Raw genomic sequence first — 27326 nt, 5'->3', positions numbered from 1 at the left:
GACCAATGGGTGAGGATGAGGATGTGTGCGTGGGTGTGGAAGGAATGCTTGCTGCAAGTAAAGATCAAAAAAAAGTAGAGAAGAAGAGGAGGGAGCTTATCAACTTCTGAGGCCAAAGTGTGCATTGTCCTCAGAGAAATGCTTTTCTCAATCCAGGGGATGAGGTTTACCCTGAGGCGAAGGCTTTGAGGCTTCTTATGGTTGAGTTTAGGGCTTGGGGTTGGGCTGGTGGAGCAGGGATGGGTTTAACCCTATGGAGCACGTAAGCACATCCCTGGATCCTCCAGGGAAATGCATTGTATGTTTTGCTAAGATGTAAGGAAAAGAGGGAAGAATGCGTCCCACCTTGATGCTGCACATCCTACCTTGATGCTGAGCACCCCACCCCATCTCTCTCCAATAAGCGGAACGGTGCTGCTCTGAGTCACATCCTAGCAGCATGGGTATGCAGGGCATGCTGCTCTCTGCATGATAACCAACAGGCAGCACTGGAAAAGCTGATATTTTCAACTGCTTTAAGAAAGGAATCATTTTTTAATTAGTGAATCCATTCTGGAGAAGTGTCAGAGTTTTACAGTGTTGTAGCTGTTCTTGGTGTGTTGCCTAGACTTGGATGTTCTGGCCATAAGAAAATATTATTTATGGCATTGCTGCTCACAGCTCTTTTATATTATAATTTGGGAAAGGAAGTTGCTGTTCCCACCAGTGGACAAAGAATAGCAGAAACCAAGTTTAGGAAAAATCCCCAATTGGCAGCACCACAGCAAAGCACCGAGGGCAGAACTGGAACAGGATGAGACCATGTTGCAGCCACTCACTGCACACATCCAGCTCAGCACAGCAGTAACCCCACTGCTGCTCCCCTGAGCAGAACGCCATGTGTTCCTAAACATTTGCAGATCAGGCTTTTCTTCATGGGCTAACGCACGCCTGTTTGCTCATGCCTTACTCAGATTAAACTCCTATTGAACTCAATTAAGTCTGTCATCTCCAGGAGCAGTCAATGTCATTTTTGCCCAAGTAAGGGATGAGTAACGAGTGCTCCGAACGGCCCTTGGAGAATTGCAGCCATTTTGTTGCAGTTCTTGGTCCAGATTCTTGCAGTCAGCACCAGGCCAAGGGTGGAAGAATGCGATATGGCCATATTAATCACCCAGACTGCTGAATGTGCTGGATGGGCCTGTGGAGAGCTGCGCCATTGGCTGTCTTGTCCCAAAATGCTTCAGTACAGCTGAGTTCGGCATGAAAATTAGAAAAATATGTTTCTGAAAGGGATGGGATGCAGGGAGCATCCTTATCCTGAGTGAAGTGCCGGGAGGATCCTGCTCCCTGATCTACGTCTGCATGCATTGCGCCATGTGTAGCCCAACCTGCCCACGTCCTTGCTGTGTGCTGAACTCATGCTCAGCAGCACCGGGCTTTCTGCCACTGGGACCACAGATCCCAACACTGGGGCTGGACCATGGCCAGGGACTTGCATGCAATCAGTGTGTTACCACCTCTCAGCCCTGCTGCTGGCCAGGTTCCCTGGGGTTCCACTGGGAAATCACAGCTGCGTGGGCTGTGAAATCCCCATCCCGGTGCTATGGGGAAGGATGGGTGTCCAGGAAGTGGGGGATTGTGGGCGTGTGGGGGAGTGCAGCGAGGGATGAAGGTGTGAGGCTGGCGGTGAGGAGGGGGATGGAGGTGTCTGGAGAGGAATGAGGGTCTAGAATGGGGTTAAGCGTATGAGGATAAGGATGAAAGTATTTTGGAAGGGATGAAGAGGTTTGGAGGGGGATGAGGGGGTGAGGGGAGTAGGGGGATGAGGAAAAGGATAAAAGGATGAAGGTGTTTGGAAGTGGATGAAAGTGTTTGGAGGAAGATGAGGATGTGAGGATGATGATGACGAGGAAGAGAACAGGGATGAAGGTGTTTGGAGAGAGATGAAGGTCTAGGATGGGGATAAGGATATGAGAGCAAGGAAAAATATGAGGGTGTCTGGAGGAGGATGAAGGTGTGAGGATGAGATGGAGGTATTTGGGAGGGGATGAAGGTGTTTATGGGTGAAGATGTATACAGGGGGTGAAGGTGTTTATGGGATGAAGATGTGCAGGAAGGACTAGGGGTGTGCAGGGGGCAAGCACAAGAAGATGAGGATGTGCACAGAGGGCAAGGAAGGCTGGCATAGGGCAGGAGCACCCCGAGCTGCGGAAGGAGGAGGAGGATTAAGGCTCCGAGAAGTCCCTCCCGGAGCCGGGGCCGCGCTGCCCCTTCTTCCCGCAGTGCTGTGCTCGGGGGGGCCGAACCCCCTCCGTGTCCCCGCAGCGCGACGGGGCTGCAGATCGGAGATCGGGACCCGACGGGGCGGGAGTACGCGGGAGGAGGGAGGGAAAAGCACCGGGAAAGGAGGGAGGGAGGAAGGCCGGGAGAGGAGGGTCGGCCCTGCCCCTCCGCCTCCTGATTGACTCCCAACTTTCTGCTCCTCCCTTGCATAAACTTTCCCGTCCCTGAGCTTGGTTCCCTACGCGGACTCCGGAGCTTGCAGCACTCTCGCATTCCTACCGCCCTCCCCCGGCCCATCCCCGGCACCGGCTCCGGTCCCGGTTCGGTCCCGGCCCACTCCCGGCTCCCGTGGCCGGCCCAGCCCTCCGGAGCACGGAGCAGGTAAGTGCCGTCGGGAAGCGATCCCAACCCCCCTTCCTCCTCCTCCTTTTCCTCCTCCTCCTCCTGCGCTCCTTCCTCTCGGCCCGCAGCCCTCTTCTGCCTGCACCGAGCCCGGGAGGGGCGGCCCCGGCCCCGGCCCCGGCCCCATAGGATGGCGGTGGAGAACTGGGGGAAAGGGGGGGGTGAACAGAGGGGCCAAGCTGCCCCCCGACCCATCAGCAGCCGGGGGGGGTCTCGGCGTGGGGAGCGCCCCCGGGGCCGCTCCGTGCGCTCCTCTGGGGCCGCTCCGTGCTCTCCCCGGACGGCTCTGCAGTGCCCACACCCCACTCAGCGCCGGGACCCCCCCATCACGCAGCTCCCCCCAACCCTCTCCCCACTTACCCTCCCCCCCCTCACTCCAACCATTTCCCATTTTCAGCGCTTCGGGACGGCTCATCCCTCCCCGACCCCACTCATCATTTCTCATCCCAAAGGGTTTGCGTCGGGGTGAATCCATGTTTTTTCCCTTTCACGCTGCGCATCCCCAGGTTACATATAGGGTTACAAAGGGCCCTTGTGTGCAATGGGGCCCGTACGTCGGAGCGGGCGTTACATAAACAGTCCTGGCACAGTGCCCACGCCACCATGCCCACCCCAAAGGCAGCGGGGTCGTGGGGCACGAGGACGTGTCACGTTACATGTGTGTCACACATATGACCATGCGCTGAGTGTATGCTAAACACTTTGTGCCTCGTCATAGGGGCACATTGCTAACGAGTCAGCAATTAGGTGTATAATTTTCGGCAGTGTGTCATCTTTATTATTATTATTATTATTATTATTTCATTTTTGCACTCTCATTTGGTTTTGTTTTGTTTTTTCACTTCTCCCCTTCAAAAGAAAAATAACGCCCAGCCCAAAAGCACCCGGCAAGAAGTCATTTTTAAGGAGAAAACTACTAGGAATGGTGAAACATGCACTGCGTGTTGCTAGTTCACACTGGGGCAGAGGGTCTGGGATTTTTGGGGGGGCCGTGGCGAGCTGGGCCAGGCGACAGCGTCGCAGCAAAGCGCTAATCTCTGTGTCAGGCGCACTGGGGTATTTTGGGCTCCAGCGTCCTCTGCCCCCTCCTATCGCTTTCCGACGTGTGCACCGTGAGTCAGGGCTTTGTGCTGCCTGGGGCACTGTGTGTTTGTTGGGGGGCTGTGGGGTGCGGTGAGCCCAGCTTTGTGCCTTTGCATCTGGAGCTCTGTTGGCCCCAAAGCTCTTCCCAGACATTGGATTTTGGGGTGGTTTTCCCATGAGTGGCTCCCCAAATGGGGAGTGAGAGGTCTTGCTGAGGTCAACAGGGATGGCCCAGTTGGTGGGCAGGTGGAAGCTGTTTCCTGATGTAGGGGACATAAGTGTTCAATTGGGGTACCAAGTTTCATGTTTGGGCATGCTTGAGTCTACTGCCCTCCTCAGTAGGGACGGGACATTGAGTGGGGATGGGAGAAGGAGGGGACCTTCCCATCCCTGCAGAACCTCAGACACAGCTTGGGGCTGGGCTTACCCCCAGGGCTGGCACAGCAGCAGCTTTTCTAACAAAAATAACCCTTTGGGAGCGGCCACATTGCATAACGGCGCTGCTGCGGGGACTGTCAGCTGGGCTGGGCTGACAGCACAGAGCATGGGGGCAGTTTGACTATGGCACTACAGGGGACAAAAGGGGTGCTGCACAGGGACCAACCTTCTCAGTCCATATCCCCCTCATGCCTTGCAAAATCCCTTCCATCCTGCAGACCCATCCGTAGCCCACAGCAGAAGAACTCACTGGCGTTTCCCATGACATACGGTCACTATTTATCATAATACCGGAAACAACACCGTCTTTAATCGCCATTTAACCCCTTGTTTGCTGTGAGAATGGGGCTGGGAGCATCTTGGTGTGCTATGGAGACATGGGGGTTGCTGTGGTCACTGGCTATAATTAACCTGTGAAACATCACGGAGCTGCACCATTCCCATCCAATGCACCAAATGCGACAAAGGGTGAGATTGGGATGGGGAGAAATGGACAATGTTGGGCTTTCTGTGGGAAAATGGGGCTTTCTGCCTTCTGTCTGTGGGAACAGGTGGATAGCAGAAAATGGGCTGTGGAACCATTCCCAAGGGTTGTGGGTTTGTGTTCACAGAGGTGGGACAGACGCTATCTGCAGTATTGTGATCCCAAGGAGCTCCTCTTGGACTGCTTTGGTGGTTTAAGTACAAGGCTGGAAGGGACTCTCATGGTTTCTATGCATTGGCCCAACCTTGGGTGCTGCTGGGAAATATCCTTTCTCTGGGGTCGGTGCCTGGGTCAGGCACTGGGAGTGTGCCGGGATGGCCAAGCCCAAGCACCTGTGTTGTGGTTGGGGACAGCACCTGAAGTGTGTGGGCGTTCGTTATTGCCACCATCACGTGTCGTGTTATGAAATGTTTTTTTGGAGGGAGGGAGGGAGGGAGGTAATGATGGGGTAAGCCATCGGGGCTGTGCCCCATGCCAGCCTGCAGTGGGCACACAACGATACGGTGCGGGTTTGGACAGGTTGTTGGGGCGGTGGTTTTACCCATTTGGGAAATGGGCGCAGTGGCTTTACGGTCATCCCGTCCAACCTCAACCCATCCTACCCTACCCACTGACCATGTCCCTCACTGCCACATCTCCATGGTTCTGAACACCTCCAGGGACAGTGATCCCACCGCTCCCGGAGGCCTCAGCCACTTGTGTCCCAGCAGTTCTATGCCTCAGTTTCCCCACCTCGGCTGGGAAGTGGAGTGCTGCCGGGACTCTGGGCTCCTCGCCCAGGAGCGCCAAGCCATGTTATTTCCCCATGACTGTCTCCTCCTCGCTCCTCATCAAATTAAATCCAGCTGTTCACAATAGCCACTAACTTCTCTCCGGAAGATGTTCAAAGTTTACAGCTGCGCTGTGCATGGAGGATGGGCTGTGGGCCTGTGCCAGCTCCCCAGTGCCCTCCCCCAGCTGCCATCTCCTGCTGTGCACACAACCAGTGTGAACATTGGGTTTGAGGAAGATGATGATGATGATGATATGGGCTTCATCCCTCTCAAGGTGAAGGCACTGGGCAGGACCCTGTGCCTCCCTGCCTGATGGGAGTGGGCTTCCACCATGACTCCCAATGGGGACAATGGATGGGTTGGGCAGTGCCAAGAGATACTGGGCAGAGTGATGCTCTTCCATGGACATGCACCAGGGTGCTTCGCTCACCCACTTTGCTTGTCTGAGGTAGCAGCATGCAGTGAGGTGATGCTGAGCCTAGCTATCCCTTTCTAGGAATAAATTGGTACAGCACTCAGTGCTGCACTGTTTCTGCATGGCCTTGGCTTGTAGGCTGTCCTGAGTGGTTTAATGACTTTAGGGATCTCATAGCAGTGACCACACTGTCCCTACCTTGGGAAATCGGGCAGGAAAGGCTGCATTCTGCAAGCCTTCCTGTGACCCTGCAAGCCTTTTCCTATGAGTTTGGGGGGTTGGCTGTTGTCCCCTTTGCTGCGCGCCCCATTGGTTTCCTGCTCTGTGCAGTACTGTGCTCACCCCACGGTGTTGGTGCAGGCAGCAGTGCAGCTGCTCCAGGGTAGGGTTGGGTTTCTTGAGGTGGAGGTGACTGGGAAGGGGGCGAGTGTGAAATGCATTGCAGCCTTCCTCCTCCTCCTGCTCTTCCTCCTCCTCTTCCTCACCCAGTAGTCTCCATCCCTGAGGAGATGTTTTCCCTGCAGTGGGGTTAGCAGCACCCAAACCTCCTCCATGGAAGGTGTCCTGAGGGGGTCTCTGGGACCTCTCCCACCCAGCAAGGGGACATTGCCCCATGTGTGTGCACAGAGCCCTGGTACCCACAGCTCTCCCTTGCCCATGGTGGCAATGGATCTTGGGGTCCTGGACACAGTGGTCACCCTGAGGTAAGTGTCCCCATGCATCCCAGGATGGACACATTTTGGGGTGGGAGCAAAGCAAATTCCTGCACATGTTGTCCCTTCTGTGTTCCGGGTCACCTGGTGCTGTGGGTGTCACAGGGTGGCCATGGTGGTGGCCTGTCTTCAACCCCAACCCTGTTGTTTCCATTGCTCTTGTTTCATAATACTGAGAGTAATTAATGCCGTCAAAGCTTTCTATTTATGAGCTGACGGGTGCAACGCCCCAGCTGGGCAGGGTAATTGGGGCAAGGAGGGACAGAGGATGGGGTACGGTGTCCATCTGTCTCTTGGCCCCATGTCCTGGCCCCAGAGCCTTGGGTGAAATCAGCGTAGGTTCTCCAGCAGCCAAAAACCAGTGTGGTTGGGGATGGAGGAAGAGGATGAGATGGAGGACTCTTCTGCGTGCTGGCAAGGAGCATCTTATCTGATGCACCATGAGCTTTGCCCAGGTCCTGTCTCTTGACCATGCACTAATTTTCCAGGGACACATCAATGAGATTTCCCCATCGTTTGCCCTTGTGATTTGGAATGGAGCATCCTTGACCAGTGCAGTGATGGCAGTTTTTTGGGGAACTGTGCTGAGGGGTTGCAGTGGGTACCCCATGGATGAGCATTCCATGATCAGATGGCCCTGGTGGCAGCACAGACCATGGTGGGACGCTGCCACGTGGCCTCCTGCGGTTTCCCTGCTTTGATTGCTTCCTGAGCCGTCTGCCAGGCCGGAAGGGACAGGAAGTGATAGAGGAAAGGAAATTAGTCAGGCTGCTCCATGGGGAGTACCAGGGGCTCGGCTGCTTCCATGCCCCCAGCCCAAGCAGGGATGCCCCAGGGCCTTGATGTCCCATGGAGTTGTTGGTGGCCCCATGGCACAGCTCTGGGTGGAAGGGAGCAGGGGAATCCCACACTGCAGCCCCAGAGCTGCTGGGAGGAGGAGAGTAGGGTGAGCAAAGCTGTGTCACCTCCAGCCCCAGTGCCCACGAAGGGTTATTCCCCAGTGAGCATCATGGTTTGGTGTGCAGCATGAGATATTGGTGAACAGGGGAACATCTTCCCGCTGCTGAGGTCCTCCTAGGAGACCCTGGGTTGTCGGAGCATTGGTCACGTTCTTGCTGCAGGTGGTGCTCCCCTGCCCCATTCCCAGCCCCATGAGATGTTACGGGGTGGGTGACCCTGTGCTCCTCCTATCATCAAGGAGCACGTGGACAGTGCCCACAGACTGTGTCTTCTGGTGTCTGAGTGGGCTCTTGCGTTGCACCCAATGCATTAGGGCACCCATGAATATCTGTTTCGGCATTTGATGGCTTGGGGTTCTGCAGAGCCAAAGGGAGCAGCCCCTCTTGGCACCCCAAGTACCCTTGGGGAACATCACACCCATCCTGCCCCAGCATCTGAGCAGCACAGCTCAACGGAGAGGTTTCCTCTGTGCTACCAATGGTGATGACCCTGTGTTTCCCCCCACCCCTCCCCACCAAGTGTCAGCCCTGCAGCAGTTGCTGTGCAGGTGAGGCTGCGCCCGGCCCTGATGCCTGCCCCGACTTGTTGCTGAACTTTTATCCTTTTGCTATGGGGTCCAGGCAGGGAGGGCTGGCTTGCCCCAGGCCCCTGCGCAGGGAGGGAGTCAGGTGGTGGCTGTAGCCCTCTGTGCTGCATCTGCTCATGCTCAACCCTGTGTGTCTCCAGCGTGGACTTCTGGTGCTGCTCCCCATGGAGTTGGGGAAGCTGTCACCCACAGCAGGGCCACCACGATGCCACCAGGAGGGCAGGGATGGCTGTGGCAAATGAGGAGCGAGATGAGGGCACTGGGCCCTGTGTCATGATGGTAGCCACCATAGGATGGCTTCTACCTCCACCCATCCTCTGCTGCTTTGGACAGACCCCAGATCCTGGCTTTCTGCTCCACCCAATCAGGACATGGAGCTGGAGTGATGTGCAGTGTGGGGGAGTGCTTTTGGGGCTGAGCATGCTGGGGAGAAGAGTGTACACATGCATGGGGATGTCTAGGAGCATCCCCATGCTCCCAGCCCCATCCCCGTGCTCCCAGTCCCACAGTTGCCCTCATGCCACTCCTACACATTCTCAGCCCCACAATCCTTACCCCATCAGGTTCTGCTGCTCCTGCCCCCACTGTGCTCTGCCAGCACTCTGCTCCTGACCTGGGCACTTGGCCACTGCCACTGTATCCTAAATATTTCCGTCCCCCAGTCCGTGCATCCCCTCTTTTCAACCTCTTGGGCAAAGCTTTTGATGCCACAGGGTTTGGCAGGGATTTCTCATAGCATTTTAGGACTGAGGATCCTCACCTTGGCGAGCCCTTGAGCTGCACTTGGGCCAAGCTTGGGGTGAGCACACAGCCCACGGGAGTGCCACATCTGTCTCCATCTCCCTGCTTCACCTTGGCCACGCCCTAGTGGTCCCCTCCATGCCCTTTGTGAGCACCTATCCTACACCCTCCTGGGTACCCCATGGTTGGCACGGTGCAACGAGCATCCCTTTGCCGTGTGGCTGTGACCATCCATGCTGAGGTGCCAGGGTCCCTGTGGGATGGAGACTCAGTCCTTATCCCAAGCAGAAGCCAGGAGGAGGGACACACTGAGATGTTATTATTCCTGCAGCTCTGGTCCCTCCCAGCCTTGATCAGGTCAGGCAGGCTGGTACCCAGGTCCAGCCGTGCTGGTTTCCTAATTGCTCCTCTGGTTGCTGTTTTGTAAGGTTGGGTGGAGCGCTGCGCTCAGCCCCTTACGTCAAAACTGTGACTTGCTGCCTGTCTGCACCCTCCCTCCAGGAAATAAAATCCCTTGGCCTGGCCAAAAGCAGGTTTGGTGGAGGAGGAGCTGTTTCCTCGCACCTTGGCTGGGCCCCGCTTCGCCCTCCTCCTCCCTGTTTTTCCCCTGCTTCCCCGAAAGGGCTGCGCTGGGATTTCCCTGCTGGGGGGGGAGGCAGTGAGGTGGGAGGGATTTTGGGGGGCTGCAAGGAGCTGGGAGCCCTTGGGGAAGGGGATGGTGACCTGTCCCACTTGTCACCATGTGGGCAGTGGTACCACTAGCCCTATGGTTCCCCAAGCCCCCATTGCACGATGGGGGAGCTGTGGCACCCTGCAAAACTCCTGCAACCCAATTCTCAGGGCTCTCCCCTCCTGACACCCCAACCCCATGAGGGGGATCCCACTGTAGAGGGGGGGATCTCACATTACTGGGGGAGACTCCAGGCGCTTCAGGGCTGTGGGATCTGGGTGCTGTGGGGGCTGCTGGGGGTCTTCTCAGCACCATTATGGGGTTTACATGGGAACAAGGTTCCATTGGGCTGCTTGGGGGGGGGCTCAGTCCAATGTGTCAATCCATAGGCAGGCCCCCTGCATTCCAGTGGTCTGTCTCCCATCCGAGCACCTACTGTCGGGTTTGCATGTGGACAAGATCCCAGGGAGCTGCATGGAGATGGCACTGGGGGGCTCAGCCCTATGTGCCAACCCCCCTAAATCATCCATCCCTCTCCCATCCCCATCGCTCACACTGCAAAGTCCCTCCCTCCAGCCTATGCAGCCCCCCAGGGCTGTGCTCAGCATGGGGTGCAGAGCGTTGCGGCCCGCTGCCGCCATCCCTCCCCTGGCTGCCGGCTCCATCCTGCAATCCAGTTCTCCTTATTTGGCCACAGTGCTCGGCAAGAGGGGGAGCGCTGGGGGGATGGGGGGAGCGTTGGAATTGGGGGGGGAGCAGGCAAAGGGGAGAGCAGAGGGACTGACATCACGGAGAGGGTGGTGGCAAAGAGGGAGGGAGGGAGAAAAAGTTTCTTTTTTTATTAAATTAAAAAAAAAAAAAAGCACAACACAACACAAAGCAGCCTGGGCGCGCGCCTGAGCCAGCGAGTTGCTGCAGTTCCTTTAAAAGGAGATGTCTGCGTGCTGAGACCTTTGCACGCTCCCACCCCAAACGGGAAGCGCAGCGCTGCATGGCGAGACACCTCTGAACAGAATCCAGTGCCGCTCTCCAGATTGTGCAGGAGAGCAGGGGAGCATCCTTGGGGCACCTGGTTCGTCACATCCCCTCCCCACCTTCACTGGGGGCTTTTGGGGGCTCAGGTCCCCAAGTGTCACTGTGTGCCCCTTGAACAGACATGGTGCCCGTGTGTGCTCTGTGTGTGCACTATATGTTCGAGTGCTTTGTATGTAGTGCAGCACATGGGCTCTTCCCAAGTGATGTTTGGGGTGGGCATCTGGTGGCTTTGTTCTGCTGGACTGGGGGTGCATGGTTGGGGCTCGCAGGTCCCCAAGTGTCAACGTGTGCCCAAGCGCTCTGTATGGGCACCATGTGCCCGAATGCTTTGTGTGTAGTGCAGCACATGGGTTGTTCCCAAGTGATGTTTGGGGTGGGCATGCGGTGGCTTTGCTCTGCAGGATTTGGGGTGTTAATGGCAAACATGGCCATGTCCCCAAGGCAGAGCTGTGTGCATCGTATGCTTGACACTGGAGTGCTCTCCTAGTGCAGTACCAGCACTGGGGATGTACTGGGACCATGCTGTCACCTGCGACTCCAACATGGCCATGACAGCTGTGGCCAAGTCTCAGGGGTGTCTCTTTGTTCTCACAGGTTGTCTCGTGTCCGTGGGGGCTCGGGCTCAGAGCCCAGAGCAGCCAGCACCATAGCGTCCAACAGCTGGAACGCCAGCAGCAGCCCCGGGGAGGGGCGGGAAGATGGCCAGGACGGGATGGACAAGAGCCTGGACAATGACGCCGAGGGAGTGTGGAGCCCGGACATTGAGCAGAGCTTCCAGGAGGCTCTGGCAATCTACCCCCCCTGCGGCCGGCGGAAGATCATCCTCTCGGATGAAGGCAAGATGTACGGTGAGTGCACACATAGGATGGGTTGGGCACTGTGTGTGTCACTGTGCACTGGGATGGGGGTGGTTCCGAGCCCAGAGCCCATGTGGGATTCGACCCAGAGCACCCCAACTTCAAAATCGCTTTCCCGAGCTGTGTGGCGTTGGGTACCAGAGGGCAGTGACCCGTGTCCCCATGGTGTTGTCACAGCCATCTCCTCCCTCCTGCTCTCGATGTGCTGGACCGACAGGTTTGGTGGAGCCGTGGGGCAGGGAGTGGGCATGGCTCTGTCTCACAGCACTCCCTGTAGTGTCCTGAACTGGGGAGCACTCCAAGAGGATAGTGGCTGTGGCCCCCAGCCCACCCCAAGCCACCTGCTCTGCATCAGGTGACATCGCCCCATTTGTGAAATGCATTTTGCTTGGGCTCAGCCTTGTTTCCCATGCAGCAGGGAGGATGAGGGTGGGTGACGAAGGCAGGGGTGCGTGGTACCACTAAGGAGAGGACAAAGGTGTGTGTCCCCATCCGTGCCACAGTGGGGCTGTCCCCTCCTCTTTCCTTCCCATGATGTCACCCCCCAGACAGGTGACTTCAGATCTCTTTCCTATGGGACACGGTGCCACACTGCTATTCCTGGTGGTGACCTCCAAACCCACCAGTGACAATGCCATCATCATCCAATGGCTCATCCACCCACGGCACAGAGGGCACTGGGTACCTGGCACACACCATCCCTGTCCCGCTTCCAGTGCCACCCCGGGGCACCCTGGTCAGGGCTGGTGGCTGAAAGGCAGCGCAGGGCTTCCTGAGCGGGTGCATTTTTTGGATTTCTCCTGGAATAGCTGAAGTGCCGCTGGGAGCCTGGCCCTGTGCAGCACACCCGGGCGCAGACCGGTTTTTCCAGCCTTTCAGAGCCATCTGGCAGCTGTTTAAAGAGGCAGTGGCCCCCACCTCCCATCACACACCCAGAGGGCTCTGCATATAGGGGTTGGGGGTGGCATTGCAGAGGGCTCTGCTCTCAGAGGTGCCTTTGGAAAGTGAAGAGATTGCGTCATTGGAGAGCAATGGATTACACTGGGGCCGCGCATCCCCACATGGCAGCAATAATTTGGAGCCCTCTTGGAACACCAAAAGATGAGTGGCTTTGGGCATCACAAAGGGGGAAGGCAGGGTCCAAAACATACCCATAGGGAGAGTGATTGAGTTACACTGGGGCTATACATCTCCAGGTGGCACTGATTTGGGGATCCCCTTGGAGCACCCAAATGGGAGGATGAGTGGCTTTGCTTAGTGCTATGCTGACTCAGGGGACGGTGCCAGTGTCCCATGGAGATGGGGTGTGGGACGTGCACGTGCCCCAGGAGCAGGTGGGAGCCGTGGGGTGGGCTGGGCACGCTTGTGCCGCTCTTTGGCCGCCAGCGTGTCCCACTGGGTTATTTTTAACAGAGCTGTCCAACTGGTTGATGTGGTGGTGTCAGGGGAGAGGAATTTGGGGAATGTGGTAATTTGGAGGAGGATGTGCTCTCACCGAGGGAATGGCAAGGCCCCGAGTGAATCACCAGGACACATCCATGGGCACCCGGATGGGTGCAGGTGGTGCTGTCAGGATATGGGATGAGGCAGTGGTGTGAGGAGATGTCCAGTGCTGGGCACCATGTTGGGTGCATCACTGCAGCCAGGTTTCATTTCGCCTATTTGCTTCCATAGTGCTGAGCATGGGGATGGGACATGGGAATGGGCTATGCACAGCCAAAGTGCTGAAGGACCCAAACCTTACATCCCATGGTCACAGGCATTGCTGCACCCTGTGGCATCACATCACCGGGGCACCCATGGGTGCTGGTCAGGATGAGGGATGCGTGCATGGGGCACCCTTGGGTGCTGGGCAGGATGAGGGATGCGTGCATGGGGCACCCTTGAGCGCTGGGCAGGATGAGGCAGGGATGGGTGCATGGTGCCACAGCTCCTTCCAAGCCAGTATTTTGGCTACCAAGAGCAAGTGAGCCCTGGTCATTAGGAGCTGTTCATTAATTAAAAGGCAGAAGAAGGAGTGATGTCTGCACCAGCATTTAGGGGCTGCCATAGGGTGGCACCAGGGCACCCATGGCTGCTGCACAGAGGACAGGACAGAACACTGGGACCCTTCTCCTTGCCCACATTTCCAATAGACCCACGGTGACCTCCCCATGGCCACCACCCCCTGTCTGCTGCAGCCACCCCATAGCACCTGGCACTGTCAGTCATCATGTGTCCCCTCTCACCATCCCCCCCTCCCAGTTGCTCTGGAGCTGCCCAGGGTAGGGTGGTGGGGATTATTTTATTTTACTTTATTTTTATTTATTTATTTATTTATAAAGACAAAACTCTCTCCAAGGGCATTTCGACAAGTTCCAACCACCACCATCTGGTCCATTAAAATAAATCTGGCGTGCCTTGCCGCCCCCGTGTGCGGGGGGTGAGGCGTTGGGGGGGGAACAGGGCTGGGTTGAAGAACGCTCCCAGCTGCTCTGACGTTGGAGCACAGATTGGCCACAGCTGGCCCCGTAAAATGTGGTGCAAAAGCACTTCTGCTTCGAATTAAGCTCAGGACATTAGGAAATACTGGTGGAAAGGGCAGCTTGGCGTGTTGGGGGAAGCTCAGTGCTCAGGGGGCACCCGGGACCCATGTATGGAAGGGGGTTGTGCTCAAAGGAGTACCCCATTGGGATGGTTTCAGGGGATCCGTGGTCACCTATGTTGGGAACACTGCTGTAGTGGGGGGTACTGGTGGATACCACCCCCTGGCCCCCAATCCCTGCTCCATGGTGCTGGGGGTGGGGGACACAACAGATGTCCCTGTGTATTGGCTGAGGGTTGGCCACTCTGATGTCCCCTTGGGCCACCCCGACGTCCCCTCGGGCCACACAGCTATCCTGGCAGCGCCATCTCCTGGCAGAGCCTCCTCCCTTGTTACAGACCAGTGTCCCTTTGTCCCATGCTGTCCCCTTCTCCCCACTGTGCTGGGGCTGACACTGCACATCCCTGCAGGTCGTAACGAACTGATTGCGCGCTACATCAAGCTGCGGACAGGGAAGACACGGACAAGGAAGCAGGTGAGGCTGGCACTCTGCTTTTATTGGAGGTGCTTTTACCTGGGCACTGGGAATGGGGTGCCCAGAGGGGTCCGGCTGTGCCACGCATCCATACTTTCTCCTCACTGGGTCCATTTCTCTGTAATGGCACTGAAGCTGCAACTCTTATGCATCACTGAGCATTGCCCTTTCTTTCCATCTGGAGCCAGAGATTATCCCCATGTCCCAAAACCTCCTTGTAGGTTTGTGTGGCTTGTGTGGCATACAGTGCACTGAAGGCATTCTGAGGGCTGAGTCCCAGCTGTGCCCACTGCAGCCAGGGGACAGCGATGTGGCAGTGGTCCCCAGAGTAACCCAGAGCCTGGCAGTGGCAGCACTGGGGGTGGCAGCAGGGCAGGGAAACTCGGCCTTCCTCTTTTTCCTGCACAGTGCTTGCAGTCCTCTGTGCACTGTGCCCACTTAGAATGTACACATGACTCATCCCTGCCCACTGTGCATCCTCATGAATGTGGTGGCCTTCCCCAAGGGGACGTGGGACAGAGGGGGTTGGGGTGACCCATACTGGGGTGGCCCCATGCCACTGTCCCTGCATAGGATGGATCCTAGTACCCATGTGCTGTGGGGAAACTCCTCCGAGACTGATGCTGGCGGAGAGGACTGTGGTCCAGCCACAGCCACTGCATTCTTTATTTCTGGCTTTGAGCCTTGTGTTTCACCTTCACACTGGGTATCTCTGGCTGTAAGCATCTCACTTGGATTTCCTTCCATCAGGAGAAGGAGGGGGCACAGAGTGAAAGCAATGCTCTGGGGGTATCAGTGTACATGGCATTGGCCTCTCCATGCCATTGTGTCTGGGAGAGTCGGGTGCTGGTGCTGAAGTTGCTCTTCCCAAAGTGAGCCCTTCTGGGAGCAGAGACATGCACTCGGGGTCTGCAGATCAGCCCCATCCTGCTCTTGGAGCGCTCTGCACAAAAGAAAACCTCTTCTTGAATTTCCCACCTGCAGTATCAGCAGGAACCTCAGGTATGCTGCATCCCCTATGGGACCAGCAGTCCCATTGCAGCTCTACTGAAAGCACGATGGGGCTGTGTGTGCTCACAGGTGGGGGGCTGTCTTTTTGGGAAGCCCGAACAGATGGTAAACACAGAGTCACTGCCTTCTCCCCATGTACCCCACTCCCTTCCCCCCAGCTTTCCTCCCTCCAGCTCATGGCAGCTGCAGTGCTGCAGGACCACGAACATCTCCTGGAGCACCCTGGATCTACATGCCCCATTTTTCCCATACAATTTCCCCTGGGGCAGTGCAGGGACATGTCTTCACGCTCTGTGTTTTCCTTTCTAACGGCGTGGTGGGCACTAGGTGTCCAGCCACATCCAGGTTCTAGCTCGGAAGAAGGTGCGGGAGTACCAGGTTGGCATCAAGGTACGTTGGCACCCGTGCCCAGGTGTCCTCGGCGGTGTCTCTCTGAGCATGGGCAGCCCCTCTCCTTCCTCTCTTTCCTCTGGTTGACGGCTCTGCTGTTCCCCTCTCCTGCTCTCTCTCTGCAGGTCTCTAGCCACTTGCAGGTTCTTGCCCGACGGAAATCTCGGGAGATTCAGTCCAAGCTGAAGGTATGCGCCCGCTTCCCTCCTGCCTGCTGACCACTAACACTCTCCACTCTCTAGTGTGCCGCTTCCTCTCCTTTTGATGGCTTTTTTTTGCTTCCCTCCTCCCTTTGCTCCTGGAACTGATGGATTGGAGTGGCTGCAAGGGCTGGGCAATCCCTCTTCTCTCCCAAAAGTGTGGAGGTGTCCATGGTGTCTGCCCCCCAACCTGGACCACATGGAATTGGGTTTACATCCCCCTCTTGTGATGCACTCTGCTCCTTTGGGCGTCTCCCAGTGGGGAAAAGCCCCATCCCAGTGCAGCTGGCAACAAAGTAGAACCCAAAGGGTTCCCCCAGAGTTGGGATGGTCACAAGCATTGTCGCCCCCTGCTCTTGTCAGAGGTTGAAACAGTGATGTCCCCAAGCAGTGTCCCCAAGGATGGCACACACCATGTTGTGGGGACAGTGTTCCCAGTAGGGATGCAGTGGTGGTCCCAGGACAGCCTGTAGTTCCAGGGGCCAATGGAGCCAAGCTAGGAAAAACTGGATCACCACTGCTGCTCTGGTTGGCTTTCCTTTCCTTCCTTCTAACTGCAGCCCGACTAACCTGTCCTTAACCATTTCCACTGTTCCTGGTGTTATTTGTTGGGAGGGTGTGAATGGAGGGAGACAGCAGGCACTGACATGCCCAAAGGACTGAGCCCTCCTTGGATCAGACCCACCCAGGTGTCCCCACCCAGTGGTCCCCACTGGTGCCCATTGAGAGCATCCCATTTGCACAGCCTGGACTGCTCCTGGTTCAATCCCCTGAGCCAGATTCAGGCTCATTTGGGGGCCCTAAAAGCTTCCAGCCCCAAGAATACAGCTTTCTGTTTCCAGAACTTCTGGGTGAGGTTTACTCAGTCCCCAAAACATCGCCACCATTTGGGTCTGAGCACTCCTACACTGGGGCTGACAGTGGGGCCTCATTCCAGGATCACCATGCTGTGCCCTCCAAAAGCACTGAGCAGGTTTGACAGACCCCAGTGCCACAAGGACCACCCACCACACATCTCCAGCTGTTTGCTGGGGGGAGGACCCCAAATGATTTGGATTGTACACCAGACCCCCAAGCCCAGGAGAGGAGACAGCTGATGGAGTAGAACGGATGACAGCAGAAAGCTTTGCAAAAAGTAATCTTAAAAGGGCACTGGACGAGTGGGGGGGCTGCAGGCTTCAGCCCCAGCCATGCTTCAGGGCTGACCAAGAGCAGCGCTCCAAAGCAGTGCAGTGTGAACGTAGAGCATCCTTTCACACCCATTCCTGGAGGCAAATCTGGGACTTTAAGACAAACTCTCATCCTGCTGAGTCAGAGCTCCCATCCATCAGCAAGCATTGACTTTTTTAAGGTGCAGTCATATTCTTTGGGTTCATGCTGCCAGTGTGTTCCTGCACACAGAGCTCAGCATTCCCTCAAACCCTATTTATCGCACATCTGCTGCGCCCCAGGTGGGAATAAATGGGGCCATAGAGCCCTGAGTGGGGTGAAGAGGGGAGTGAAGAACCGGCTTGTACACTTCCCGCTCAGCGCCTGCTCAAAATGAGAGAAAAAATGGGGAAAATGGATTTCCTGAAGGAGTCTGGGGTGAGCAGGGTTTGAAGGGCGTTACAAAGCAGTGAAGGCAGGGGTCCCCACCACCAGGGTGCCATGAGGGTCAGGGAGTCGGTCCCAAATTGAGGCTGTGGTGGCAAAGTAGGGGTGTGCAGGGGGTGCACCTAAGATCCCCTTGGCTCTAACCATGTCTTTTCCTTTCTTTTGTGGACAGGCCATGAACTTGGTAAGTTGAGCTCTGATGCCATGATTTCCCTATTGCCTTTTGCTAAGCCCTTTGTGCACCCAGGGAGGCAGTGGGGACACCTCCTAGACCTGGCAGCTCCCACCTGGAGGGGTGGTACAGCATGTGTGGGGAGGGGAGGTGTGTGTGGGGGGGGATGTTTGCAGGGTGATAGTGTTTATTACCTTGTGTATTTTTGGTATTGGTTGCATTAACCATGCCCCATCCCCCTTCCCAATCCCTTGGTTGCACAACACCTCCACACTTGGCAAAACTTCTGGGGGGTGGGGGCAGCCTACCCGAATCCCTGCATAATGCCCATCTCCTCTCTTTCCCCTCCTAAGGACCAAGTCTCCAAAGACAAGGCTTTGCAGAGCATGGCGTCCATGTCTTCTGCTCAGATTGTGTCGGCCAGCGTCCTACAGAACAAGCTCAGCCCCCCTCCTCCTCTTCCTCAGGCCGTCTTTTCTGCTGCCCCCAGGGTGAGGACTGCTCTGTGCCCACGGTTCCCATGCCTGGGGCGGGGGGAAAGAACCCATACATGGCCCTGGGGGAGTCACAGCCTCTTGGCTGCATTGCTGAAGGGGCACTCTGGGGGCTGCAGATGGGTCTGGGGGGTCAAGGGGTCCTGACTATGTTCTCTCTGCACTTCACCAGTTTTGGAGTGGGCCGATCCCAGGACAGCCTGGACCCTCTCAGGAGTAAGTACAAGCTCCCATGCCAAGCAGCCCCCCCATGGAACCCAACCTTTTTAACCTAACGAGGCACTTCTTGTTTTTCAGCATTAAACCATTTGCACAACCAGCTTACCCCATCCAGCCACCCATGCCTCCATCACTAGCCAGTAAGTGCCATGCTTCCTGGGGGGCATCACTTGGTACCTCACAACTGTGCTGGGGACACAGCTTTTTGTTCCCTCCATGGTGCCACCCAATGTTGCCACCCACCCCGGGGCCACACTCACAGCTTTTTGTCTCTATATTTGTGCCTAGCATTGTCACCCATCCAAGATCCCCATCCCAGCCTCCTGAGGTGAAAACTTGGGTTTAAACCCAGCTCCAAACCCCACACTGAGCAGGACTGCGCTGTCCCCTTTTGGGATGGGGTGCAATTTTTCTACCCCACAGCAAAATGCCCATCTTGGAAGGTTGGGGAGGGACAGGGGGGCACAGCGAGGCAAGCAGCATCCTGGTGGTACAAGAGGGGCTCACATCCGTTGACGCTGCCCCGTGTCCCCCCCAGGTTATGAGCCCTTGGCCCCACTGCCACCAGCTGCCTCAGCCGTGCCGGTCTGGCAGGACCGCACCATCGCCTCTGCCAAGCTGCGGCTCCTCGAGTACTCTGCCTTCATGGAGGTGCCGCGGGATGCCGAAACGGTAACACCACCTTCCACATCCCCTAGACTCCGGCCACCCCTGTCTGCAGTGTCACCCAGCTTTTTCAGCTGACCCCCACCTTGTTTTGACTCCACTTTCCCTTACAGTATAGCAAACACCTCTTCGTGCACATCGGGCAGACGAATCCCTCGTACAGTGACCCTCTGCTGGAGGCTGTGGACATCCGCCAGATCTATGACAAGTTCCCTGAGAAGAAGGGTGGCCTCAAGGAGCTCTATGAGCGTGGGCCCCAGAACTCCTTCTTCCTCGTCAAGTTTTGGGTACGAGGCTGGGAGGATCGACCTCCAGCACTTAAAGATCATAAAACCATGGAATGGTTGTGTTGGAAGGGTCCTTAAAGATCCTAGAACCATGGGGTGGTTGGGTTGGAAGGGACCTTGAAGATCATAGAACCATGGAGTGGTTGGGTTGGAAGGGACCTTAAAGATCATAGACCCATGTGATGGCTGTGTTAGAAGGGTCCTTAAAGATCATAGGACCATAGAGTGGTTGGGTTGGAAGGGACCTTAGCCCCCCACACCCCACCACTGCAGTGGCCTGGGTGCCTCCCAGCAGATCAGGCTGCCCAGGGCCACATGCACGGCCTTGGACACGTCCAAGGATGGGGCACTCACTGCTTTTCTGCACAACCCATCTTGGTGTCCTCATTCCCAAGAATACAGTAGCTCATGACAGCACCCCTTTCTTTTCTCTGCAGGCGGATCTGAACAGCACAATCCAGGATGGGCCAGGGACTTTCTATGGTGTCAGCAGTCAATACAGCAGCGCAGAGAACATGACCATCACAGTGTCCACCAAGGTGTGCTCCTTTGGGAAGCAGGTTGTGGAGAAGGTGGAGGTGAGTGCTGTGCAGTGTTGGGAGTATTTGGGAATGGTGTCTATGCATCGAATCCTGGGACAGTGTGGGATGGATAAAACTCTAGAAGTGAATGTGGGGCATGTGGGCACAGGCTGTAGTTATCCCACAGTGTCCCCGTTGGCTTCCACGTGCATTCCCATTATTGTGTCACCTTCTCGCTGATGCTTGGCTGTCATTGCAGACAGAGTATGCACGGTTGGAGAACAGCCGCTTTGTCTACCGCATTCACCGCTCCCCCATGTGCGAATACATGATTAACTTCATCCACAAACTGAAGCATCTCCCGGAGAAGTACATGATGAACAGCGTCCTGGAGAATTTCACCATCCTGCAGGTACTCACCCTTCCCAGAGCTTTGTGCATGGATCAAATGGTGAGACCATAAAGCAGCTGTGCCTGAGTGCATGCAGCCTCCCAGATGGTGGTTAGCAAACATGGGGTGGTATACTGAAAGCAGCAGTGCATCTATCCTCAACCCATCCCCACTACAGGGAGCACATTCTGATGGTACAAATGGAGTGGCTGTGTCCAAGCCCATGCACTCACTCCCTAAACAATGAAGGGGGCAAAGTTTTGGTGGTGCAAATTAAAGCAGCTGTCTCTGATTCTGCACAACCCCCTGAATAGCAGATAGCAAAATCAGTGCAAATCAAGCTGCCATGCCTGAGCCCACACAACATCCCCAATAACAGCATCGACCCGCAGTACACTTACTGGTGCTCCTCTGCTTCCCCACAGGTTGTTACCAACAGGGATACCCAGGAAACCCTGCTCTGCATCGCCTTCGTGTTTGAGGTGTCCACCAGCGAGCACGGTGCCCAGCATCATGTCTACAAGTTGGTGAAGGACTAGGGGCTTCGGGACAGGAGGGGGCTTGAGGGACACGGGGATGTGGGGAGGGTTGTGCAGAAGTGCCGCCTGTTGTGCCTCCCCAGCCCCGCCAGGAGTCATTGGAAGAGAGGAGGATGAGGAGGAGGAGGAGAAGGAAGAACAAGAAAAGCAATAACCAAAAAAGACTGACTTGTGATCGCAGATGTTTTCTACTTTAGGAACAGTTTTTCAATAAATATGTATATTAAAAAAAAAAAAGAAGAAGAGGAAGAAGGAGAAAGAATGAGAGTGAGAATGAGAATGAGAATGGAAACGTAGGGAGGAAGGAAAGGAGGCCGTGTCCGGCACTGGATGGGGAATGCAGTGGTGTCGATGAACCAGGACCATGCAGGATGTTGGAGCAGTGGATGGTGCTGCTTTTGCCTCCCGGTCCAGGTCCCCATGTGGTATCACTGGGTCCATGGTGGTGTCCCTGGGACAGTGGTGTAACCTGGCACTGGGGGTGGAGGTGAGGACTGAAGACATCCCTGTGAGCCCAGGGCGGAGGTGGGATCAGGTAGGAGCAGGGCAGAGGTGGTGGCCCCAAGCAGGAGAGATGGAGGGGAGAAAGTTGCATTGTGCCTTGATGAGGATGGGTGTTCCTCATCCTGTCCTGGCAGTACTGGGAGGGGAACGGCATCAATGATGCAAAGCGTTGTTTAATGACTCTTTTTTTTTTCCTTTTTTTTTTTTCTTTTTTTAATTAAAAAGTGTTTTTTAATACTGTGCTCAGAATTGAGCTTCGTCCATCCTGTGCCACTCCACAGTGCCCAGGACCCCCTGCTGTCACCTCTGATGCCTGTGGCCGGGGTTTACCATGGAGCAGCATTATGGGGCTCGTGGTCACCACATTGCTGTGGTGTTAGTGTATACTTCCAGGGATCGCATTCAGGCTCTTCTCCAGCCCCAAGCACCCCCCGGTGTGGCTTGCCATGGTGCAGTGGGTTTGCCTGATTTATTTTGCATATGTACATTTTCCATCTTTTTTTGGCCTGTTTTTCTGTTTTGACAGTTCTGGTGTTGGCTTTTTCTCAGTGGGAAGCAGCTGAGTTGGGAGGAGCATGGAGCTGAGCTCTGAATGGGAAGAGGAGGGGACAGAGAGGGGACTGAGAGGGGACAGAGGATACGTGGGATGCAAGACTGGGTCTGCTCAGAGGGAATTTGGAGCTACAGCCCATAATAACCCAATGCACTGTGCCCAGTCCTGCAGGTTGCAAGGGGAGAGCATCCCCAGGAGGGGTTGTGCAGGGTGACATGGAGCAGAGGGCAGGAGAAACACTTTGTCCCCCTGGAGGAGGAGTGAAGGCAGTGGGAGGTGCACTGCAGTGTGTTTTGGGATGATGGAGCTGGGGATTGGTGATGGGATGCCAGGTGTGTAGGGACAGCATGGAGCTCAGGAAATAACCTTTGCTGATGCCTTCCCAGCAGAGCCACCCCAGTGCCGGGTCAAAGGGAAAAAGGGGAAAATCGTGAGGACAGCCTCAGCCCACCCACCCCAGGCTCTCATATGTAGCATGTTCATTTGTTGTTCATGATTGTGCTGTTTTTGTTTTTGTTTTTGTTTTTTTTTCCTCTTTCACTCACTTTTAAACTCTGGGAATCCAAGTTCAAACCTCCCACCATCACATGGAGCTCTTCGTTAACTGGACTGCTTTGTGCTCCCTCCATCCCTCCATCTACCTCTCCATCCATCCCTCTCTCTCTGTTTGCCTCCATCCCTCCCTCCTGTCCCAGCTAAGACTCAGCCACAGACCCAGAGATCCTTCCTTGCCCTCCCCATAGCCCCTCTGTTCTCCTCCAATGTATTTATGAATTTCACATGAAGTACTGTTTTATTTTTTTAAAGACTTTGTAAAGCTTTACCAGGGTTACAATCACCATTTTTAGAGCTGTGTCAGTCCACAATGTTAAAAATAATAATAATTTTTTATGTATTATATTTTTTGTGTATTTTTTTAATCCAGCTGTGATGGGTTGTATCATGTATTTGTTGTGTTTACTGTATCTGTCCAACTTCAAAGAGAGGAGACTGTGGAGCTCCGAGAAAACTACGGTCTGCTGAAAAACCATTAAAATTATTTGTTCATGGGTTGGCTCAAGCAGTTCTGTTGTTCCTTTGGGGTTTGTTGTGACAGTGGGGTCTATGGGGCCTGCTATGGTTGGGTTATGCTTCTGCAATTAGCTCTGGGATGCATCGTGCAGTTGGTTGCTGTGGTTTGTAGGGTTGAATGAGCTGTGATAGGTTTGTAGAAGTGGATGGGTTTGCAGGGTTGATAATGAGTTTGTAGTGTTGCATGGATTGGTGATGGGTTTGCAGGGTTGGATGGCTGCCTGCTGGGTTGGCCTTCTCCTGTTCCCACTCTCTCTCCCTGCCCTGTCCCCCAGGCTGGAGGGAGAAGCCCTGCAGCATCTCCGGGTTCACTGACCCATATTTGAGGGGTTGCAGCCTGCCTTGTGCCAGCATCAGGCACTGGAGGGCTGAGTGTGTGCTGTCAATAACAATTGCTCCTTACAGCTTTGATTTCACTCCCGTGGCTGCTTAACACTCGATCCTCTCCCATCACAAGGTGACCCAGAGGCCATTTTTCCAGCAGTCTTACTCTTTCTGCAAGCTAAACCGTTCAGCGTGGCATGAAGTCACCTGAGATACTTATTTCTACTTCACCCAGCTCAGCTTGCACGCTGGACCCAAAAAGAGTACTGGGCTGCAGGGAGCAGCGGGGAAGCAGCACCCCAAGGCGGTCTGCAGCGGTGCGGGGCACTGCGCTGGGCGGCTGCGGGACTCCGCAACTCCACGCACAACCCCCAACTCCCCCCCCCCCCCCCCCCCCCCCCCCCCCCCCCCCCCCGCATCGCTGCGCACTGCCCTCCCGGGGCCGCTCCCTGCTGCCTTCCACTTCCCGTTCCGCACTGCTGATTGCCGGGAATCGTAGTCCCGCGGCACCGCACCGCAGCCGGACCTCAATCTGCACGGCACCGCAGCCGGACCGCAGCTGGACCGGCACACACACCAGGTGCGCTCTCGATTTTGCGCCGCGCTCCGGCTCCGCGCGCTGCTCCGCTCCCACTTGTTGCTCCGCGTCCCGATTCCGCCGACGTCCGAGTGGCATCGGCCCGGGCTGAGAGTTCGGTGAGAGCTCGAGTGGGAGCTCCGGGCCGGGCCAGGCGCCCAGCGCGGCGGCGGGGGACGCGCGCGTGGCTCTTTTCTTTTTTTTTTTTTCTTTCCAATTTTTAAAACTCCTTTGTGTGACGCGCAGTGGGACGGTAGAGTTGGGTTCGAGTCAGGGTCCGTTCCCCAGAGCTCTCCATAACTGTTCTCGTGACTGGGGCCGTGCTGTCACACAGCAGTTCAAGTCCAGCGACCACAACTCGATATAGGGAGGTGCTCCATCCCTGCCCCCAACCCTTTCAGCGCCCACCTAGTCCCCATCAGCACAGAAGGGGTTTGGGCGGTTGGCTCCCTATTTTGGGGCAATTTGAGGTTCATGGGGAGAAAGGGGGGAGAGCTGGGGGCAGGCTGAGCATTGTGCCCTCCTGTGTGGCTCTGTCACCCCAAAGCTGCTCACTGCAGGACCCCCCCCTGTGTGCTACTGCTGCTGGGCAATGGAGAAGGACCCTGCACTGCGGCTCCGTGTCTTCGACCTCAACTGCTGGTGGGTGCTGAGCCTGTTGAGGCTGTGTGTGTGGAAACATCTGCCCTAAGGGAGCCGCCTTCATGCCCCCTTCGTTGTGGGATCACACTGTTTTCACAGCCCAAACAGGGGGCAGGGCACTCAGCTGGGCTTTGTCCCACTCCTTGCCTGTTCCTCTGTGCTCTCCATTCTCCCATGTGGAAAGAGCCCCCCCATGTGCCTCCCAACTGGGGATGCGCTGCTTCACCTTGCAGGTGGGGCAGGCCATCCTCAAGGAGCCTCCCTGCGCATCCCTATTGTCCCCATCACCCAACCATCCTATCTCCCCCCCACCTGAGTTGCATTGTGCCCCATACCCTCCCCCCCCATTTTGGGTTCCCACAAGCCCTCATCTCCAGCCCCTCTCCATGGCTTAGGGCCATTCGTTACCTGAGCAAGCAGCGGCAGGAGCGCATCCGCCTCATCGGGGACCGGCTGTGCCAGGAGGGCTTCGACCTGGTCCTGCTGCAGGAGGTAAGCTCACTCATGAGCTGATCATGCCAGGTCTCAGCCCACGTACTGAGCACACCCTGTCTCAGCCCATCTCACTGTCCCACAGATATGGAGCGAGCGTGACTACAGCGACCTGAAGGCAAAGCTGGGTGGTTGCTGCCCCTTCTCCCATTATTTCCGAAGGTGAGAAGGGCTGGGACACTCCCCAGAGAGAGGGAGGTGGTTATTCACTGTGCCCCCCTGCAGCGGTGTCATCGGCAGTGGCCTCTGTGTCTTCTCCAAGTTCCCCATCCTGGACACTCTGCTCTACCAATACTCGCTCAATGGTTATCCTTATATGGTGAGTAGGGCGGGGAGGGCACATGACGCCCACAGGGCGCTACTGAGCTGTACCAGCCCCTGCCTCCTCCCTTCCCCTTTGGCAGCTGCAGCATGGAGACTGGTTCTGTGGCAAGTCTGTGGGTCTCGTCGTTGTCAGGATTGCTGAGATCACCTTCAACATCTATGTCACCCACGTGAGCACCTGAAGGGGACAGGTGGCTGCACCCCTCCTTTGCTGTCCCCTTTCTGGGGACACTGCTAAAATGCAATGATTTAGTATTGCATAGGGTGGGGGGACAGTGACCCAGCTGGGCAGCGCAGTGGAGTGAAGGTCCCAAGCTGTTAATAGGCAGAGCCATGGGACCAAAGCATTGCAGGGAGCCATGAAGCGTGATAGGTGCTGTGAGGAGGGGTTCATGGCTGCTTTGTCCCCTGCTTTTCCAGCTGCATGCTGAGTACAGTCGGGAGAAGGACGCCTACCTGCCCCACCGCGTGGTGCAAGCTTGGGAACTGGCACAGTTCATCTGGTGAGTGCTTGCAGCCGGGACTGTGGGAGGGGTGCACCAGGGGGTGCCCCCTCCCCCAGGGCTGAAGCAGAGGGCTGAGTCAGTCCTGCCCCTGCAGCCACACAGCGAAGGCAGCCGACGTGGTGCTGCTGGGGGGAGACCTCAATATGCACCCTGGAGACGTGGGTGTCCGGCTTCTACGTGGCTGGACAGGACTGCATGATGCCTTCACGGAGGCGAAGCACTTCGAGGTGAGTGGAGGCTCAGCAAGGACACTCCCAGGCCCTGTGTGCCCATCCTTGCCCAGGGTATGGCACAGGGCTCTTGTTCTTAGGGCTGCGAGGATGGCTGCACCCTCATTCCAAATAACTGCTTCACTGTCAAGTCAGAGCTGCAGCCCTTCCCGCTGGGCATCCGCATCGACTACATCCTCTACAAGGTGACAGGGTCCCTCCATGCTGCACATGGGGTGGAGGACAGCCAGTGAACCCATGTCCCCTCGCCCAGGCTGTCTCCAGCTTCACAGTGAAGTGCGAAGAGCTGAGGACCACCACAGGGACAGTCCCAGGAATGGACATCCCTTATTCAGACCATGAGGCTGTGATGGCAATGCTGTGCATCCAGAGGAGGGGACGGGCAGCGGGTGCCACCATTGGCACAGCCAGTAAGGTTTGGGGACACCACTGGGGTCCCCTTGGCATGATCAGTAAGGTTTGGGGACACTAGTGGGACCTCCTTGGCATGGGTTTGAGGACACCAGTGGGGTCCCCTTGGAATGGGTTTGGGGACACCAGTGGGGTCCCCTTGGAATGGGTTTGGGGACACCAGTGGGATCCTGCATGCACTGGGAATACTGCTGACCACTGGCTTTGAGATGGGGAGGATATTTTATGGCACCCCTTGGGAGGGAGCTGACAGGAATATGCTGGATGGGGACCAAATGGGTGTGGATGGGTGTCACCCCTGAGCCCCCGTTCCCACAGTGCCGGCGTTGGTGGAGGTGCTGAGTGAGGCACGGACAGAGGTGTGCATGGGGCTGCTGGCAGCACGGCAGCAGCGTTATTCCTCAGGCAGGATGGCAGTGCTGGCCATGCTGCTGCTGCTACTACAGGCGGTGGGAGTGCTGGGTGTGCTGGGAGGGCTGGTGGCTGGGAAGCCATTCCCTACTCTCTCCTTCTCCCTGCTGGCCTTCCTTGCTCTTGCCATCCTCCTCCTTGCTGCTGGCCTCCACCTCTTCCACAGCATTGAGGTGAAGATGCTGCAGGGCACCAAGGAGCAGATGGAGATGGCGATGCGGGGGCTGCAGGAACAGCCTCTCCACCGCCACTGACCTGGCCCCATCCTGACCCCTTTTTTACCGGAAGAAAATAAAAGAGGTGTTTTAACCCTT

At 56.3% G+C, this 27326-nt stretch overlaps 2 protein-coding genes across 10 annotated transcripts; both read left to right on the top strand.

Annotated features, from left to right (window-relative positions):
• Nucleotides 1–2505: 2505 nt before the first annotated feature.
• Nucleotides 2506–23084, top strand: TEAD3 (TEA domain transcription factor 3). Of its 5 annotated transcripts, XM_015298756.4 has the most exons (14): nucleotides 2506–2646; nucleotides 11160–11413; nucleotides 14417–14481; nucleotides 15820–15882; nucleotides 16008–16070; nucleotides 17851–17862; nucleotides 18204–18341; nucleotides 18517–18560; nucleotides 18642–18703; nucleotides 19102–19235; nucleotides 19343–19516; nucleotides 19954–20094; nucleotides 20297–20449; nucleotides 20854–23084. In XM_015298756.4, the coding sequence occupies exons 2-14, from the start codon at nucleotides 11278–11280 to the stop codon at nucleotides 20965–20967; spliced, it is 1299 nt and encodes a 432-aa protein (XP_015154242.1). In that variant the 5' UTR covers nucleotides 2506–2646; nucleotides 11160–11277; the 3' UTR covers nucleotides 20968–23084. The 5 variants fall into 5 exon arrangements, with proteins under 5 accessions (XP_015154242.1, XP_015154243.1, XP_040508742.1 ...); XM_015298757.4 differs by lacking the exon at nucleotides 16008–16070; XM_040652808.2 differs by lacking the exon at nucleotides 20297–20449.
• An 820-nt stretch (nucleotides 23085–23904) lies between these two features.
• Nucleotides 23905–27326, top strand: SMPD2 (sphingomyelin phosphodiesterase 2). 5 transcript variants are annotated; one of them, XM_001232515.7, is made up of 11 exons: nucleotides 23905–23999; nucleotides 24557–24638; nucleotides 25034–25130; nucleotides 25216–25292; nucleotides 25356–25449; nucleotides 25535–25624; nucleotides 25875–25957; nucleotides 26055–26187; nucleotides 26271–26375; nucleotides 26444–26600; nucleotides 26920–27326. In XM_001232515.7, exons 2-11 carry the CDS (start codon nucleotides 24589–24591, stop codon nucleotides 27264–27266), a joined length of 1233 nt encoding a protein of 410 aa, XP_001232516.1. In that variant the 5' UTR covers nucleotides 23905–23999; nucleotides 24557–24588; the 3' UTR covers nucleotides 27267–27326. The 5 variants fall into 5 exon arrangements, with proteins under 5 accessions (XP_001232516.1, XP_046760149.1, XP_015154246.1 ...); XM_046904193.1 differs by having other exon boundaries at nucleotides 25016–25130; XM_015298760.4 differs by having other exon boundaries at nucleotides 24544–24638.

This window comes from Gallus gallus, chromosome 26 (assembly GCF_016699485.2).
Source record: "Gallus gallus isolate bGalGal1 chromosome 26, bGalGal1.mat.broiler.GRCg7b, whole genome shotgun sequence".
Lineage (NCBI taxonomy): Eukaryota > Metazoa > Chordata > Aves > Galliformes > Phasianidae > Gallus > Gallus gallus.
This window is presented reverse-complemented; position numbering and strand designations above follow the sequence as displayed.